Below are 17,322 nucleotides of genomic sequence, written 5' to 3' on the forward strand. Positions count from 1 at the left end.
TTTGCTGTGTTGCCCTCAGACTATTTTGTCCATGGTGTTGCTTTAAAGGGTTTCAACTTGGCACCGGATGTACTCAAGAATCACATGCAAAACTGAAAGACTGTTAGTAGTGGACACAAAAGCACTAGACAGAGAAAGGTACATGCACTTCCTTCTGGCCTCTCAGGTAGTCCTTCAGCAAATGTTTTCTGGGGTGGCTGTAATGTAGAGGCTCTGTTGTAAGGGGGTGAAGATAGAAAGGTGGTCAGGGTGCTCTACCTGCTCCCACAAAGAGCTTACAAATTAACAAAAACAACATGCCAGTGAGACAGAGCAGGCTCCACCCCGGGTGTGGAAAGGACTAACAGAAGCTGAGCCTCCAGGGAAGACAAGGAAGCATTTCCTTTTCAATGTGAATGAGGGGCTCTAAAGGCCCTCCTCCTGAGAACAAAAGGAAATACTGGACCAAAGAAGAAACATGCACCTGGTGCACCAAATTTCTAATGAACCCATGAAGACACACTTCATACGAGTCTCACTTGCAGACTGGATGAAGAGATGCAGTACTGATGCCATCCCAACCCACAGTCTAGAAAGAAACTCCCATGGTTTCTGCAGCAAGGTAAGTCAATGTTTTCCCTAAATATTTTTGACCCAAGTCCGGTGCTGAACAAAGATCACCTAGTTCCGGCTGATAAGACAATGGGATGGGATTGAAACCTATAGGCCAATGTAAATGGATCCAGAGGGGAGCCTGTTATCAGTGTGCTTAATGCCAGGATCTTCCCTCTTCTACCCCAAGTACATGACACAAGAATGTGTGACAAGCACTAAGGACAGAAAGGAAAATGCAGGTTATAGGAAGCAAGGTAGGAAGGGCAGGCACAATTCTCCTGAATGTATTCGGCAGAAATACTCTGGATCCAATTCTAGAAGAAATATATTTATCTATACCGGCCACCACATTCATTCATACAACAGTACTCGGGACCATTATCACATGAACGTCTTACTTTGCTGTAGCCATTTTTCTTTCTTCATAGGATTTATCAAGGACGTCTCTGCTCTCCTTCAGCCTTTTGGCTGTTTCTGCCCTGATTGCTTTAATAGAACTCACATCATTACGAAGGTCTTCCACGGCCTTTATCCTTGCTGTAAAAAAAATGGTTATTTTGTGCATGTGCATATGACCTGAGACTTGGTTTTGGGGTGACAGGAAAAGGGCAACTAGTGTGAAGGCAAGAAGGCATTCTTTCCCTTCCCAATGCAAAGTCATTGCCACCATATGGGGATTTCTCCCCAACAGACAACATACCTTCCAGTGCACGTTTATTGGACCTCCAGGCTCTCAGTTCCTCCAATTGACCGTTTGCATCTTCTGACTTTAGGACAGATATGAGAAAATACATTCAAGAAATAAGGATCGCACAACAATGTGAGTGCAACAGGACTGTGCATGGCAACAAAGAAAGATCCTGGGGCATAAATACAACAAGGACAAGGCAAAGAACATGGAAAATAGTTCCAGTCAAAGGGCTCACAAATGGCTTTCTTAGGAGAATATTCCTCTATGCACACTGAACATTGTTGAGCATTAAGAGAAGAAGGCAGTATACAATTTGCTATTGCCCTTCATCTCTCAACTATCTTGGGGGATTTTCTCCATATCTTGGAGGGCAGGTCTGAATGATGTGGTAATGACCTAGTTGTGAAAATAAAAGATACTTCCTAGTCCTTGAAATAGCAAACTCCTCATGGTGGTCCTAGTGACATGGCAGCTGTGCAGATGGAGGTTTGTCTCCCAGAGGCCCACTCTCTACTATGGTAAACAGCAAGCGAATATGCTATGCTCACCTCACCCAATGAACAAAAAGCCTCCAAAGTCAAATGACAGTAAAAGCAGCCAACTCTTAGCACTTCCTGATTCTTAACATTCCTCTCTCTCTCTCTTTCTGATTGCAAGGTAACATGTGCACTTTGAAGGGTGTCATTTAAAATTTTATTGAAGTGCTCAACTTTTCTGATGTTCTCCTTCAACAGAACATGTTGAATGAGTCATAACAATTCCTTAATTTTACTTGTGTGTTTAGAACGCAATCCAGGCAAAGAAAGGATTCTTACTTTCAACTTCAGAGCTTCAGCAGAGTGAATGTTACTTTCTCTCTTAGCTTCTTGAAGATGTATCTTTAATTCATTGATGTATATACAAAACATATGAAAAAGGAATCAGAATTCAAAAATAGCATCGTGGTAGATAAGCCTATGTCTGATGTGTGACTCCTTTCACAAATAAAAAGGTAGTTTTTTATTACATTTGTGAAGCGTGTCTTGAATTGGAAGTATTCATAGAACACATGAAATAGGTCAGTAGGATGAACTACAAGAGGTAAAACTAATCAAAATGAAGTCACAAGAAATATTTGAAAGGGCAATGCTACCTTCTGTTCCCACGTGGATATTGCTTCAGCCAGCTCTGTGTTTTCTTTCTCCAACGTGTTGATCTTTGCAGTTTTTTGCTGTAAATTAACTAAAAGGGGATAAAACAATTTTTAAGGTTGTTACCAAACCAGTGACATCGAATAATCCCACTGTATTAGCAGCACAGACACATGATCTGACACATGGGTGTAACTAACTTTTTAGCTTTCTCATTGTGCCTGAAGAAAGCAAGTTTCAGCAGCATTTTAAACCCAAGAAACCTCATTTCACTGACATTCCTATACGTGTAAGCTCTAGAACACCGACTCCTCTAACAGACACAAAGTGCAAACTCCTCTCACATTGGCCCAATGTGAGAACTCTCCTGCCCTGAGGTCACTCTTCTCATCACCACCACCGCTGCATTTACAGTGATGAACACCAACCAGTCTTTGAGGGCTTGTTAAGTGTCAGGTAGCCACCTTGCCTCTCAACAGACAGCACCACAGAATCACCAGAGTCCATGGGGTCCGTGCAGAATAGATTGCCCCCCATTTGCATCAAGTTCACTTTTCCCTGGCATGAATGGCTCCCTCCACCTCAGACTCAAAACCTTGGTTTAACCCTCTCCTGTGACACACACCCTGCCTGGCAATACCTGGCTTCTTTTCTAAGCTTAGGCTTCTTGACAGACTCAAAGAGGGTTTTCTCATCTTCACATCTCACCAAAAGCCAGGTCATGGCAAAGTACTCACTCCACAGCTCAGGCTCATATCATCACTTCTGTCCTAATCATTTCTATGCAAAATTACACTCATTCTGTTCTCCTTCCTCCTGTGGTGTTTTCCTCCCCTGGTCTCTTGTCTTAAGAGAGGCCAATCCCTCCACATTGTCACTTAGCCTCTAACAGGGAAGAGAACGATTTTCAAGAGTTAACAAATCAAATAGACATCAGAAGTCACCATATTTATCCCTAGTTAAAAAATGAAAACCCACACCAAACACGAGTAATGAAAAAACATTACAAAGACTACTCAAACCTAAAATCTTACCTGGATATACTGGAGGCTCTGTCTGAGAGAGGAAGAAACAAAATTAAGTTTGAGGTCAAAACATAGTAATAGTAAAAACTTATTCTTCCTGATAAAATACTGAAAGGTCATCCAATGAAATCACAATGATCATTTTGTTCAGCATAATGAATTCATAATGTTAATATAATAAAAAAGTAGAATTTCATATTTAGTTCATGATTCTTTATAAACCATTTCTGATAAAAGCATAACGATTCAGAGCTTATTTTGACCAAAAGATAGATTTACATTATATTAAATAAATATCAAAATATTCAATTCTGTCAGTGCATAATGCGGACAGTTTTAAAAATACGTAAATAAAATATTTGTCTGATTTTTTTTTCTCTTGTAGTCAAACCCAACATCCACACTGAAGTCCAGAACCCAGGATCATTTGAAATGCCAAAAAAAGACAAAAAGAAAGAGAGAGAGAGAGAGAAAGGGAGAGAGGAAGAAAGAGACAGAGAGAGAGAGAGAGAGAGAGAGAGAGAGAGATGGAGGGGGACGGTAGGGGGGCGAGAAGGAAAGGGAAGGGATGGGAAGGAGGAAGGAAGCGGCAAGGAAAGAAAAGGAAAACCTTTGTATGAAGACACGCTTCTTTCATTCTCTAGAAAGCTTTCTGAAATGTTACACAGGGTTGGCTGCTTTCCGAATCAATAAACAATTACAACATGTCAGGTGCTATGATTTTCCTAGATCACTAAAAACAGAGGGTCTTCCAAAAACACATCATCAGATGAGAAAGAGAGTGGAACATGGCTAGGGCAAAAGCACAGGCACCAAAAGAAAGGATGGCTAACATTTCAAAAACAAAGCAAAAAGGGCTCCCGTTGAGAAGGTCTAAGAAAAGCAAGAGGAACTGAATTCCTGTAAAGGCACTGGTCTAAGGCAAGGGTTAACAGTTTCCATACTGGAGACTTCTGGGAAAGTGAACCAAAGAGAGAACAGGTATTAGGGAGTAATGGTTGTCTGGGCAAAAGTAGAAATAACCATTTAAAGCCTGACTGCACTAGGATTTCTATTTTCTAGGAGCACTAAAAGCACGTCAACCATGGAAAAAGACATCCTGTGATTGTCTTGCGTCCACTGAAAAGTAACAACCATAAGATAATGACTGTGGGACTGAAGGATGCTTCCCCACTCCCAGCCCCTCACCCTTTGGAAAAGTGCCTTTATAAGCCTGGCACACTACCCTTTTGGGGAGCGATATTCCTCTTTCTCGGTGGCTCCGCTGTATACAACCTATCTCTAATAAACGCCACCTGCTTTGTTTCCCTTTCGATCAGTGTTCATTACTAAGACACTGAGACTGGAGAACCTGGTCTGGGTGGCCCAGTAACACCCAGACCCAAGTCATCCCCTGATGAATTATAGCTCAATAAATTCTAGGCAAGACTCTACTTTAACAAAAGGTAAAGACACATTTTCTTGATCGGTAGGACGTATATCCCTATTTGAAAGTTTTGAATGATGATGTGATGCTGAAGCGAGCCCCAACATCTTGCCAGGATATTGGAATATCATCATGGTATCAAAAAGTGAGTCATAAAAATGTTGTTATAGGAAAGTGTATCTACGGAGGGCAAACAGGAAACCATGGATAGTCCTTTAATGTCACATGTTTCCTTTCCTAAGCAGGGGAAATGGAAAGAGAGATGGCCTTCCAAGTACTTAATATGCATGTTTTCTTTTTGAAGGGAAAGATTTCTAAATTGGCAGGAAAAGAGGAAACACAGCCACTTATAAATAAACTCATGCTCTTCTGTTCTTGCTTAGAAGGCCTGCCCTCCAGAGAAACTATTTCTCCAAAGCCTAATGGGGTTTTTCTGAAGACAAGCAATACAGATGAAGGGAAATACTCAACTACAGTGCTCTTCCTCCTTCCTATCTCATAGGGGAGTAAACTCAGCCTAAAACCTAGGGAAAGACAAAACTTGACACTAAAAGCCTTCACCTCAGTTTTTTTAAACATGGACGTGACCCCAAGCTTCCCCAAAAACTTAACAAGGTACCCTGAAAGGAAAAACCACATATTTTGAACACAGAATGCAAGCATTAAATCACACTTCCTATGGCAGAGATGGTGGGATAATCAGGCTGGGAATGTAAAACCGCTCTGATTAATAGGATAATGACTCTAATGGAAGAAGTAGTCAGTATGCAAGAAGAGGTGGTGAATGTGAGCACAGAAACGATAACTCTAGGATCCAAAAGGACTTCTAGAAATCCAAAACATCATAACAGAAATAAGGAATGCCTTTGTTGGATTTATTAACACACACAACACACCTGAGGAAAGACTCAACAAGCAGAAGGAAATGTCAAGTAGAAACACCCAAAACAGAAACGCACACAAAGAAATTAAAAATACAACACAGAAAATCCAAGACCAGTGTGACAATGACAAAGGTGTAACATACACAAAATGGGAATACCTACTTATACATTTGAAGTGCAAATGACTGAGAATTTTCCAAAATTAATGATAGTCATAAACCACAGATTCAGGAAACTCAAAGAATTTCAAGCAGGATAAATACCCCCCTCCAAAAAAACCAAACCAAACCAAAAACAAAACAAAACAAAACAAAACAAAACAAAAACACAAGAAACACAAGACTATCCCTAGACATATACTATTCAATCAAGAGAAAATTGAAAACAAAGAATTTTGGAAGAAGCTAAGGGGTAGTGTTGGGGGCTGGAGTTGCAGGGAGATGGAAGAAATAACACCTTACCCAAGAGGAACCAGGACAAAAAATACTCAGAATTCAGAAACCATGCAATCAAGAAGACTGAAATGTTTATACTGTTAAAAGAAAAGAACCCATCCACCTAGAATTCTGTGAACAATTAAATTGTCCTTCAAAACATGTGCAAATAAGGGAAATTATTGGAGATACTGAGGTCAATAATAAAGGCTGAATTCTCCAAGAAAACATAATCCTTAATGTACATGCATTAACAACAGAGTGCCAAAATACATGAGGCAAAAACTGATACAACTGATAGAAGAAGTAGACATATACATTATTACAGCTGCAAGAATTCAACACCCTCTATCAGTCATTGACAGATTGAGCATAAAGATATTCAAATATAAGAACACAGTTGGACTGAACTGCATCACCAATCACCTAGATCCATGACCATCTGTAGAACACTTTCTACAATAGAAAAATACACATTCTTCTCAAGCTCATCTAGAACATTCACTGACACAGACCATATTCAGGGTCATAAAATACACCTTAACTTGAAGTCAACAAAATCATAGAAAATACGTTCTCAGAACACATATGTAAGCTAGACATCAATAATAGAAAGACAACGGAAAAACTACAAAATATATGAGAGATATTCTCATAGAAGATAGAGAATAGAGATAGACTAGAGAAATTCTAAAAGAAGAGGGTCAAAGAGACATTTCACAGAATTTTAAAAATATGTCCATCTAAATGATAATGAATGTTGGAATTACTACAATTTGTGGGATGCAATGAATGCCGTGCTTAAAGGGAAATTTGAAGTACTGAGTGCATACAAATGGTCTAGTAAAAAATTTGTGCTTACCAAAAAACTTCTGCTTACTTATGCTTAAAAGCCTATCTGTAAGGTATTTGAGTATACTCACAGCAAGGACAACTCTCCAGAGGTAAATAAGACATGCACAAATTGCAACGGTGGCAGTAATAACGGCAAGCTTCCGCAGAGTTCCGAAGACACGAGAGCCAAGAGGGAAATGGTCAGCCAAAATATGGACAAGCTGAAATAATATTTGAGATAATGAGGAATAGCAAAGACATTTATAATATCTGTCACCAAGAATCATTTTTATAAACCTTCAACCAGCCTCCAGGAGGTTATAAGCACACCTCTCAAAGGCCTCCTCCTGAAGGAGAGGGAGGACAGAAGGCTTACAAAGGAGCAGGGGCAAACCTGTAGGAGTGATGATTTTGTTTACGATCTTACTGTGGTGATGGCTTCATTGTTCCTCACCCTTTTAGTAGACAAGAAGTAAATGACTTCTGTTGTACATATTCACGAAGTACCTAGATAAAATCCTTTGGAACATTTCCAAACATACACCAAAATTTACGGAAGGATGGGAGAAAGTAACAATAAAAATGTACTAGAGATTCAAATGAGGCTGTTATAGAGACAGATGTTTACAGATATGGATATAACTGAGAGATGTGCAGCTGCTCTTATAATAATATGGGATTATCCCAGCAAAAATAAATTCTACATTATTGTTTAGTTTCTAAAAACACTGAGGTTTTCTTTTTTCTAATGTTGATTTATTTTTGAAAGTAGAGACAATGGGGGAGGAACGAGAGAGAGGGAGACAGAGAATCCAAAGCAGGCTCCACGCTGTTAGCACACAGCCTGATGCTGGGCTCAAACTCACAAACCTGAGCCAAAATCAAGAGTCAGATGCTTAACTGACTGAACCACCCAGGCTCCCCATAAGGTTTTACGTTCAAGGTTTACTTTGAATCTGAATCACAGCCCAAATTGTCAGACTTCTGAATTAAATAAAGATTTGCATAATCAGGTGATCTTGTCTATTTTGATGAAATCTATGAGGTTTTAAGTTACTTGAACACACATCTCCAAATAGCCAATACAATAAATTCAAGTTCCTATTTCATAGTGTTGCACCTAAACCAATCAATAACAACTATGGAAATTACTTTCTAAATAACACAAAAGTCCTGGGTATGGTCACCAAAACAACAGAACACATATCATTTTACTAAAACTAGACTTACCAGTCCTTTAGGAGAAAATACACTCACAATGCAATTCATACTAACTCACATACCAAACTTTAATTTTTGTGCCAATAAACCTCTCTAGAAAGTAGCCTCCAAAAGGTGTACCATTTGTATCTTCAGCTCTCAGAACTGAGGTCACTAAATTGCGTCCCGGTGGGAAATGTACACTGTCTTTGAGTGGCCAGTGTCTGCAAGAGACCAGGGGCCATCAGCACAGTGATCATGGGGATCAAAAGACAGAGGCCATCTTGACATGAATGGTAAACATCCTAAGTCCTGGGCACTCTTGATACCTCTGCCAGCTATCTGTATGCTGATTTGATTAGTTACCGTTAACTAGATTCGATCCAAGGGAGCCAGTAACACTTGGTTCCCACAGACAATGGTCATGACCAGGTGGAGGTAGGAAATGCAAGACAAGTTAGTTTGTGCAAGAATTCAGAAATGAGGGAGGGAGAGAGAGCTGAACTGATCTATGAGATGCAGCCTAGGTAGAAGGGGGAAATTGCAATAAACAGAACCAAGAAATTTCCTCCTTCGTAGACTCAAAAGAGACAGAATAGATTCTGTTGTGCCTGGAGGTATTCATGTGAGAGGATTCTGCCTCTCACATGACTTGGGACCTTGCAGATCCCTCTCTAAGAATCTGGTGCATGCCAATATCAAGAAATCTACTTTTCTCTATGGGTGTCCCCTGTGTCTCTGTCTCAGGCTCTTGGGAGTACAGGTTTTGCTTTTTAATGATAGAATGAAACATTCACACTGGCAACCAGGGATTTCTTTATAGTTGGACAATCCTAAGGACATTCAAGACCCTTTTTGCTTTGGGTAAATCAACACTCTGCACATAGTTGGCTAAAGAAAGGACAAGAATGCATTCACTTCCTGATCACATCACTCCTAGTGATTTTCTTATTATAAATGTCCAAGCAGGCTGAGGCCACTTCATGTACGCTGAGCTTGTCAGCTACCTGGTTGGACACAGAGTCCTTGGGGGCAGCCTCTAAGACCAGAGGGAGAGGGCTGATGCACAAGTTCCCCAAAGCGAACAAACCAGGAAGCACAGAGCACCAACGACATTTCACTTTCCAACACCAACACTTCGGACACCACGGTTCCGAGGGCTACCAAACTTCACAAATGTGAACAACGTGCTGATAGGAAAACTAACTACGTATAAGAGGGACTCTAAACTTACAAAGCTTGAAGAAGAATCTTGACAGGCCTTCCAGGAGCCATCTAATAGTATAAAATACTATTAATACTATTAAATGGCTCTTATTCAGTAGAGTTTCTGACATTTTTTAAAATGATTTTAAGGAAGTATAACTCAAACATCATACGAGCCCCTTATTTAAGACAAAGATCTCAGTGGCTTTTAGTATCTTCCCATGTCCTTCTTTCTGGACATTATGAAGCTCAGGTTTCCATCCTGTCAACACTACTCTTTTTGGAGCAAGTGGCCCAGACAGGATCCACAACTTCATGTGGACAGGTGTGGCCAGAACCCCTACATGCTGGTGGAGAAACCTTGCCCTGACTTAATGGGTTTTCCAAAAGAACTGAGTTCTCATCAAGGACTCCATGAAAAAGCTGTTTTTTTAACCACAGTCTGAAAAAGATAAATAAATACAAAAGGAAGAAGTCACTGATGTCGGATGTGTACTCACATTTGTGTTGGGGTAACCGGGATACCCGAGTAAGAGCATCCAGAAAAATAGCTTCCGAACCGTCATATTCTGGTCCTTTCAGGGGGCGCCTGGGCACCAGAGAGGAGGTGCAGATGGGGGTGAGGAGGTGGTGGGGGTGGGAGGGGAAGGGAAGGGGTGGGAAAGGGGGTGAGGTGGGGGGGCGGGGTTTAAATGGGGATGGGATTGGGGAGGGGGGTGTGGCAGGAGAAGAAGGGGGTCAGGGAGAGTACCCGGATCAGATCAAGTACAAGAAGGGAGGGAGGAGGGTTCAGACAAGTTAGTAGCTCAGCAGGTCAGTAAATCACTAGATGAGTAGGCCACAAGTAGCCAGTTAAGTAGACTGTCAGTAGCAGGTGGAGCAGACGAAGATCTCTCTTCATCCAAGTCTTCACCTGTTTGAGCATTGCCATAGCAATTCAGACGGTTTATGCTCTCTCTCCACCAATCAGCTGCCTTCGACCCTGATAGCTCACAAAGGACACCCCGCGTGACCATGGCTTTTCAAATGCCCCTTCCATTATGTACATATCTGGGCGCATGTGTGTCCCTATGGGAGTGTCTATGTATGTCTGGGTTTTGTACGTGTATATATTAGTTATGTGTGTGAATTTGCTGCCCCTTGGGTCTTACCGTGTGTGGTGTGTGTGGTGTGTGTGGGTGTGTGTGTTCTCCTCGGGGTGTCACTGGCCGTGTCTGCAGTGTGGGTCTGTGTGTGAATCTGTCCATAAACCCCATTCCTGTGTTCCCAGGTGAGGCTGGGTGTGATTCTGTGCTTGTGGTGTCTGTTTATTTCTTAGTGAGTATGGGTGTCTGTGAACCTCAGAAATGAGCTGCCACAAAGGGGACTCCCCAGGGGCGCCTGGGTGGCGCAGTCAGTTAAGCGTCCGACTTCAGCCAGGTCACGATCTCGCGGTCCGTGAGTTCGAGCCCCGCGTCAGGCTCTGGGCTGATGGCTCGGAGCCTGGAGCCTGTTTCCGATTCTGTGTCTCCCTCTCTCTCTGCCCCTCCCCCGTTCATGCTCTGTCTCTCTCTGTCCCAAAAATAAAATAAACGTTGAAAAAAAAAATTCAAAGGGGACTCCCCAAAGGTGACCCCCAGCAATGGGTGAATATGAGACAATCTATCTCTTCATTAGATTCTGTTGGGAAAACTGTATATCTACATGCAAAAGAATGAAAGTGAACCCTTCCCTTACATGATACACAAAAATCTACTTAAAATGGCTTAAAGACTTAAATGTAACACCTGAAACCATCATACTTCTAGGAAAAATCAAAGAGGAAAGCTTTTGACTATGCTCTAGGCAATGAGATTTAGGGATTGGCACCAAAAGCATACGCAGTAAAAGTAAAAATAAATTTTTATTTCTAATTATAATTATATAAAATATATATAAATATATATATTTTATTTATATATATATTTATATATATAAATATATATAATATATATATTTATATATATAAATATATATAATATATATATTTATATATAGATTTATATATATAATTATATAATTATATAGATATTTTTATATATATATAATATATATATTTATATATATATATTTTATATATTTTTTATGTATTTAATTTTATATATTTTATATATTTTTAATTATATATATTTTTATTTATATATATAAATAAATATATATAATAATATATAAATATAAATATATATAATGTATATATACATGTGTATAGATATATAAAATTATATAATGTATAATACAAATATAATATAATAATATATATATAATATATATAACATATAATATAATAAAATATATAATATATATATTATATAAAAACAAATATATATAATAATATATAAATATAAATATTATTATAAAAATATATATATAAATATATATATAAATATATATTTATTTATATATATATATTTTATAATGCACAAAATATACACAAAATGCACAAAATATAATGCACATAATGCACAAAAAATATAAATATATATATTATATATTTATATAAATAAATATATATATTATATATTTATATAAATATATATATATATAAATATAAAAAATAAATATATTTTTTATATATTTATATATTTTATATATATATTTTTTTATATATATATATTTTATATATTTTTATATATATAAAAATATATATATATTTTATATATATTTTATATATATTTTATTATTTATATATTTTATATATATTTTATTATATATTTATTATATATATTTTATTATATATTTATAAAATATATATATTTATATATATAAATATATAATAAATATATATAAATATATATAAAAATAATTATAATTAATTATAATTAAAATTGGGCCCACATCAAACTAAAAAGCACAGGGAAGGAAAGGGAAGGAAACCATCAACAAAATGGAAAAGCAACCTACAGAATCGGAGAATACATTTGCAGACCATCCAAGAAAGAGTTAATATACAAAACAAATAAGGAGTTCACATGAATAGTTAACCTTAAAAATAAAACTACCAGTTATGTTACCAGGAAAAGAAAATGGCTTATTTAGGAATAGCAGAGAACTGACCCTTGGGAGAAGGAAGCTATAGCAAGTCTGGAGAACAAAGGAGAGGAACACTTTTGTAGAGGAAAGGAAGAAATTGGGAGGGCTATGATCTAGTGAAAGTCCATTGGAGTAAACTGGGAGATCCAAGTATAGTGGCTTTTCATTGCTTAAGTTGTGACCGTCATCAGCTGGGCCATCATGAGGGAAGAAGAAAGACCTTTCTTCCTCTTGCTGAGGTAGTATAGCAGTAGCTGAAGTAGTGTCAGCTTACAAGATATGTCTCCTTCCAGTGGGTCTGCAGGAAATGACACGTGGTAGAGCCTGTGAGCTTCCCCCTTCTGGCCCCCTGACTCCATTTTCTTTAAGGTTTTATTTTCTTTCCAGTTCATTAGCATACAGTGTTGCATTCGTTTCAGGTATACAATAGAGTAATTCAACACTTCCATTTTAAATAAAGTTTCCTCTTACAATTTTCCCAAAGTCAACAGCAAAGAAACCATATAACAGGGTGAAAAAGTGGGCAAGGACCCAAATAGACTTTTTCCAAAGAAGACATACAGAAGGCTAACCGGTATGAGAAAAGATGCTCAACATCGCTAATTGTCAGGCAAATGCAAACCCAAACCACAATGAGCTATTACCTCACACCTGTTTGTTAGGATGGCTATTCTCCAAAAGTCAAAAGATAACAACTGTGGGCAAGGATGTGGAGGAAAAGTGAACTCTTAAGCACTATTTCCAGGAATGTAAATTGGTACAGCCATTGTGGAAAACAGTTTGGGGGTTCTCAAAAAGTTAAAAATAGAAATACCATATGATCCAGCAATCCCACTTCTGGATGTAGATCACTATCTCAATGAGACATCTGTACTCGCATGTTCATTGCAATATTATTCAGTAGCCAAGATATGGAAACAACTTGAAGTGCCCATCAAAAGAAAGAAAAATGGCCTGTGCATTCAGTGGAATAGTATCTGGCCAGAAGAAAGAAGGAAGTTCTACCATTTCTGACAACGTGGGTGAACCCAGAGGACATGATTCTAAGTGAAATTAGTCAGACGCAAACAGACAGATATTGTATAATCTCATGCACATGTGAACTCTTCGTCTAAAGAAAAGTTGAACTGGTAGAGACAGAGAGTTGAAGGGTAGTTACCAGAGGCTGGAGGATGGGCAAAAGGGGGAGATACTGATCAAAACGTACAAACTTTCCATTGTAAGATGCACAAGTTCTAGCGACCTAACGTACAGTACGGTGACTACAGTTAACAATACCATATCGTATACTTGAAATTGACGAAGAGAGCAGATCTCAAGCATTCTAACCACACCACAAAAACAAAGTAGCTATGGGTGGTGATGGATATGTTAACTAGTTTCATTGTGGTTATCACTTGTCAGTGTATGCATATATCAACATATCACATTGTAAGTCTCAAATACATAAAATTTTTATTCATCAAAAACAATAAATAAGTAAGTAAATAAAGACCAAAATAAAGAGATAAATGAACAAAATTCCAATGTGTGAAAATGACTTTGGATAATGCCTGAAACATAGTAACAGCCACCAGAGATACAAGAGGACCTGGGAAATAGATACATACGTGGTACTTCAGTATACCTGGAGCAAAAAGGTGAGGAGAGAATACAGGCTTCTTTTAAGAGATGAAGCTGGAGAAGTAACAAAAGCCTGTTTCTGCAGGACCTTGCAAACCAGTAAAGAACTTTGTGCTTTTTCCGGAAAGTACTGAGAAGCCATTGAAGAATTTCAATCATTCACTGACTGATTGCTGAGCTTTCATTGTTAAAAGATCATTCTGATTGGAGATGGAGAATGGGTTGACGTGAAATGGAAGTGGGTGGCAGGAAAAGTAAACAGGCCAATTTTAAGGCTGCGCATGAGATGATGGTGGCCTGGCCTATGTTAGTTGCGCAAGACTGGAAGTAGTGGGACGATGAGGCAATTGTTTCAAGACATACACGTGAGAGGTCTTGATGATTAGCTATTGGGGTTGGGAGAGAGGGAGAGGTCTAATGGGTCAGTTGCTACAGTGGGATCGAGAAGGGCAAGAGACAACTTGCATTGAGCTACGACAGGATGACCTTGGTGGGAATGATACAACTGGGAGGTGAAGGCCAGAACCCAGATGACCATATGTTGAGGAGAGGCTGGGAAGTGAAGAGTGGAGTCAGGATTATTGACTTGGCAACAGTACTGCTTGTTGCCACCTAACATCCATTCCCACCTTCTCTCATATTGAGAGAATTCCTGATATTTGGTTGGGTACATGGCTTTGTAGACTGGGCCTTTACATTACCAGGAAGTGTTAAGTTATGGTCAACAGAATGCAAATGGAAGTGAGGTGTGCTATGGGCAATGGCGTTAAAAGAAAGGATACGCTCTCCCCTCCCCATTTTCCTTGCCTGCTGGCTGCAAGCAGATCTGCTGTGCTGAGTCATCTTTGACCTTGTCAGTAAGGAACCACAGAGCAAGCATACAGAATCCTGGGTATCTGACACTATAGGGTAACCATTGTGGGTTTGAACATATACCTAGACTGTTACATGAAAGAGAAATACATATTTTGTTGAAGCCACGGTTATTTATAGCCCCTGTTAGAGCAACCCGCTCTATATCCAAACTATTACAGAATTTGATACGAGAAGGGAGTGGCTGCTAGTGTAGAACCCAACATAAGTGGCATAGGTTTGGTGGGCAGGCAGTAGGTGGGAAGGCACAGGTATTACAGTCTGGTGGCAAGTCTGGTGACAGTTTTTATGTTGTGACAAAACACTAAGCTGTTGTCTATGATCATTCTTGTGGCGGATCACATGCCATCAGAACCTGAAACTCAAGAAGAAATTAATCGTAATATTTGGAACGTGGTGTCTGTGGGATGCATTTTGCCACTTTCACCAGGAACCTGCCACAAACAGACCTCAGGCTAGGGTCGGCCAGTCTGCCAGCACTGATTCAGGGGTATACAGCTCTTCTAAGGAAGCTCTTTCTGCCTGTAGATGACAATCCAATTTGGCGGCAACGAGAATGACTAGTGCCGCCAAAGCCTGAGAGAGGCAAAAACTTCTGCAGCCCAAACTGAAGGAATTACACGTGGCTTTCAATAGGTAGCCTAAGCAGGACAGGACACCCAAGCCTTTCTCAGTCACCTCCCCAATATGGCTGACTCAAGGTAAATTGGCTAAGTGCAAAATAGCTCTCATTGATTTAGTAGGGAGACTTGGTAAAGCCCAGAACAAGCTACACAGAAGACCAGAGTTTTCAGGCCCCAAAACTATGCCTGAACAAAATATTTCAGTAGGATTATTTACATATGGAATTTGACAGACATAAAAGTAGACCAGAAGCCTAAATGTTTGAGGGAATTTTCTTGCAAAAGAAACCATAGCCTAGGAAAATGGGGAGGAGAGAGCATATCCTTTCTTGTAACGCCATTGTCAATAAGTTTGACCTCTAATACAATCCTTATGATCCCCTTTCTGCGCAGCAGGAAGTGGGCTGCAAAAGCCATCCTGTCCTCAAGAAGGGTATATTCTTCCAAACATCCACCTCAGATTTGTCCACAGAGGATGATGAACATGAAAGAATGTTCCAGAGGGAAAGACAAAAGCTAAAGATGACAGCAGAGGAATACTTCCCAGACAGCAGAATCAGGACCTACTGAATGAACTGAGGCCCCAAAGAGCGCCAGGACAGGGTTCTGTCATAATTCATGCCCAGGGGAGTTGGATCATTGCTAGGGACCTATGTTACCTCATTATTCACTCTTCTCTTTCCAGTATTGGAGTTTTTATAGCAATATCCTACTCCAGGGATAGATATTGGTTGGTTTGGAGACTAGACATAACTCATGCTTTAGTTTATAGTTTGTCAGAGAGGAATTCTATCCCTACTGAATGGAGAGAACCAGGGAGTAACAAGAGATACTAAATTTTGACCCAGATGTAGTCATTCTATGAGACCTGGAGGTTATATTTCTTGAATATGACAATGTTCTATGCGTGGGGATGATGCTCTGTGTGTATTTGCGGACAGTTGTTTAATCAAAGGGGTGGACCCTGACAGAAACTGTTAGTGGTCACTCAATAGTCATGCCCTCAGTTCTCTCATAGAAATGGAATGCCCTATTTCTGGCCGAACACATAACCACTCAAAAGGAAAGACCACATTTCCCAGCCTCTCACGAAGCTACGTACAGCCAGGCGACTAAGTTCAGACCAATTAAATGTGAGCAGAAGTGATATGGAAAACTTTCTGGTTATTCTCTGAAGCTAGAGGCATGTCCTCCCCTTTCCCACGTTCACTTCCCACTTCCTGGATGTGGACATGATGCTGAGTCCTCTCAGTTCTACCCTAGAGGTGGTGGAGCACCTTCACAGAAGGAACCTGAGTCCCTGAGAGGGTGGAGCTGCTAAGCCAGCTATGGACTGCATATGCCCAGACTATTCAGGAAGGAAGGAATAAGTTACTGGGTGTGTTTGTTGAAGCAACCGAACCTATATCTAACCAGACATTGCTCGAAAGAATTTGTTCGTATTGTAGACAGTAGGAAGCTAATAACAGCATTTGAACTCTCATGATTTGTTACAAGTATTTTTGTTCTAATGTTGAGTACATTGATGATATGCCAGTATCATCAAATGAAAATCACTAATCCCGAGTTTCTAGAACTTGAATAAATCTATCAATAACCCAAAGCAGTCATTGTTTACTCTTTTCTATGTTTGCAAACGTGGATGGGAATTGGGAAGAAGAGCGCCAGCCACCTGAAACAGATAAATTTACACATCACACAGTTAGAAAAATGAAGTTAAAATTCCAACAA

At 39.4% G+C, this 17,322-nt stretch overlaps 2 protein-coding genes across 7 annotated transcripts in view; both read right to left on the bottom strand.

Moving 5' to 3' along the window:
- The window catches only part of LOC147583540 (uncharacterized), a 384,087-nt gene that overhangs the window by 9,385 nt on the left and 357,380 nt on the right, over nt 1-17,322 (bottom strand). The window lies entirely within an intron of this gene.
- Nucleotides 961-10,068, bottom strand: LOC147583542 (transport and Golgi organization protein 1 homolog). 5 transcript variants are annotated; one of them, XM_086697614.1, is made up of 7 exons: nt 9,925-10,068; nt 7,108-7,239; nt 3,450-3,471; nt 2,418-2,506; nt 2,101-2,163; nt 1,295-1,361; nt 961-1,131 (listed from the first exon to the last, which is right to left on the bottom strand). In XM_086697614.1, the coding sequence occupies exons 1-7, from the start codon at nt 9,988-9,990 to the stop codon at nt 989-991; spliced, it is 582 nt and encodes a 193-aa protein (XP_086553740.1). In that variant the 5' UTR covers nt 9,991-10,068; the 3' UTR covers nt 961-988. The 5 variants fall into 5 exon arrangements, with proteins under 5 accessions (XP_086553740.1, XP_086553742.1, XP_086553739.1 ...); XM_086697616.1 differs by lacking the exon at nt 2,101-2,163 and having other exon boundaries at nt 966-1,131; XM_086697613.1 differs by having other exon boundaries at nt 1,056-1,361.

Source organism: Puma concolor, chromosome A2, assembly GCF_028749965.1.
Source record: "Puma concolor isolate L17-30 chromosome A2, mPumCon1.1.hap2, whole genome shotgun sequence".
In the NCBI taxonomy this organism is placed as follows: domain Eukaryota; kingdom Metazoa; phylum Chordata; class Mammalia; order Carnivora; family Felidae; genus Puma; species Puma concolor.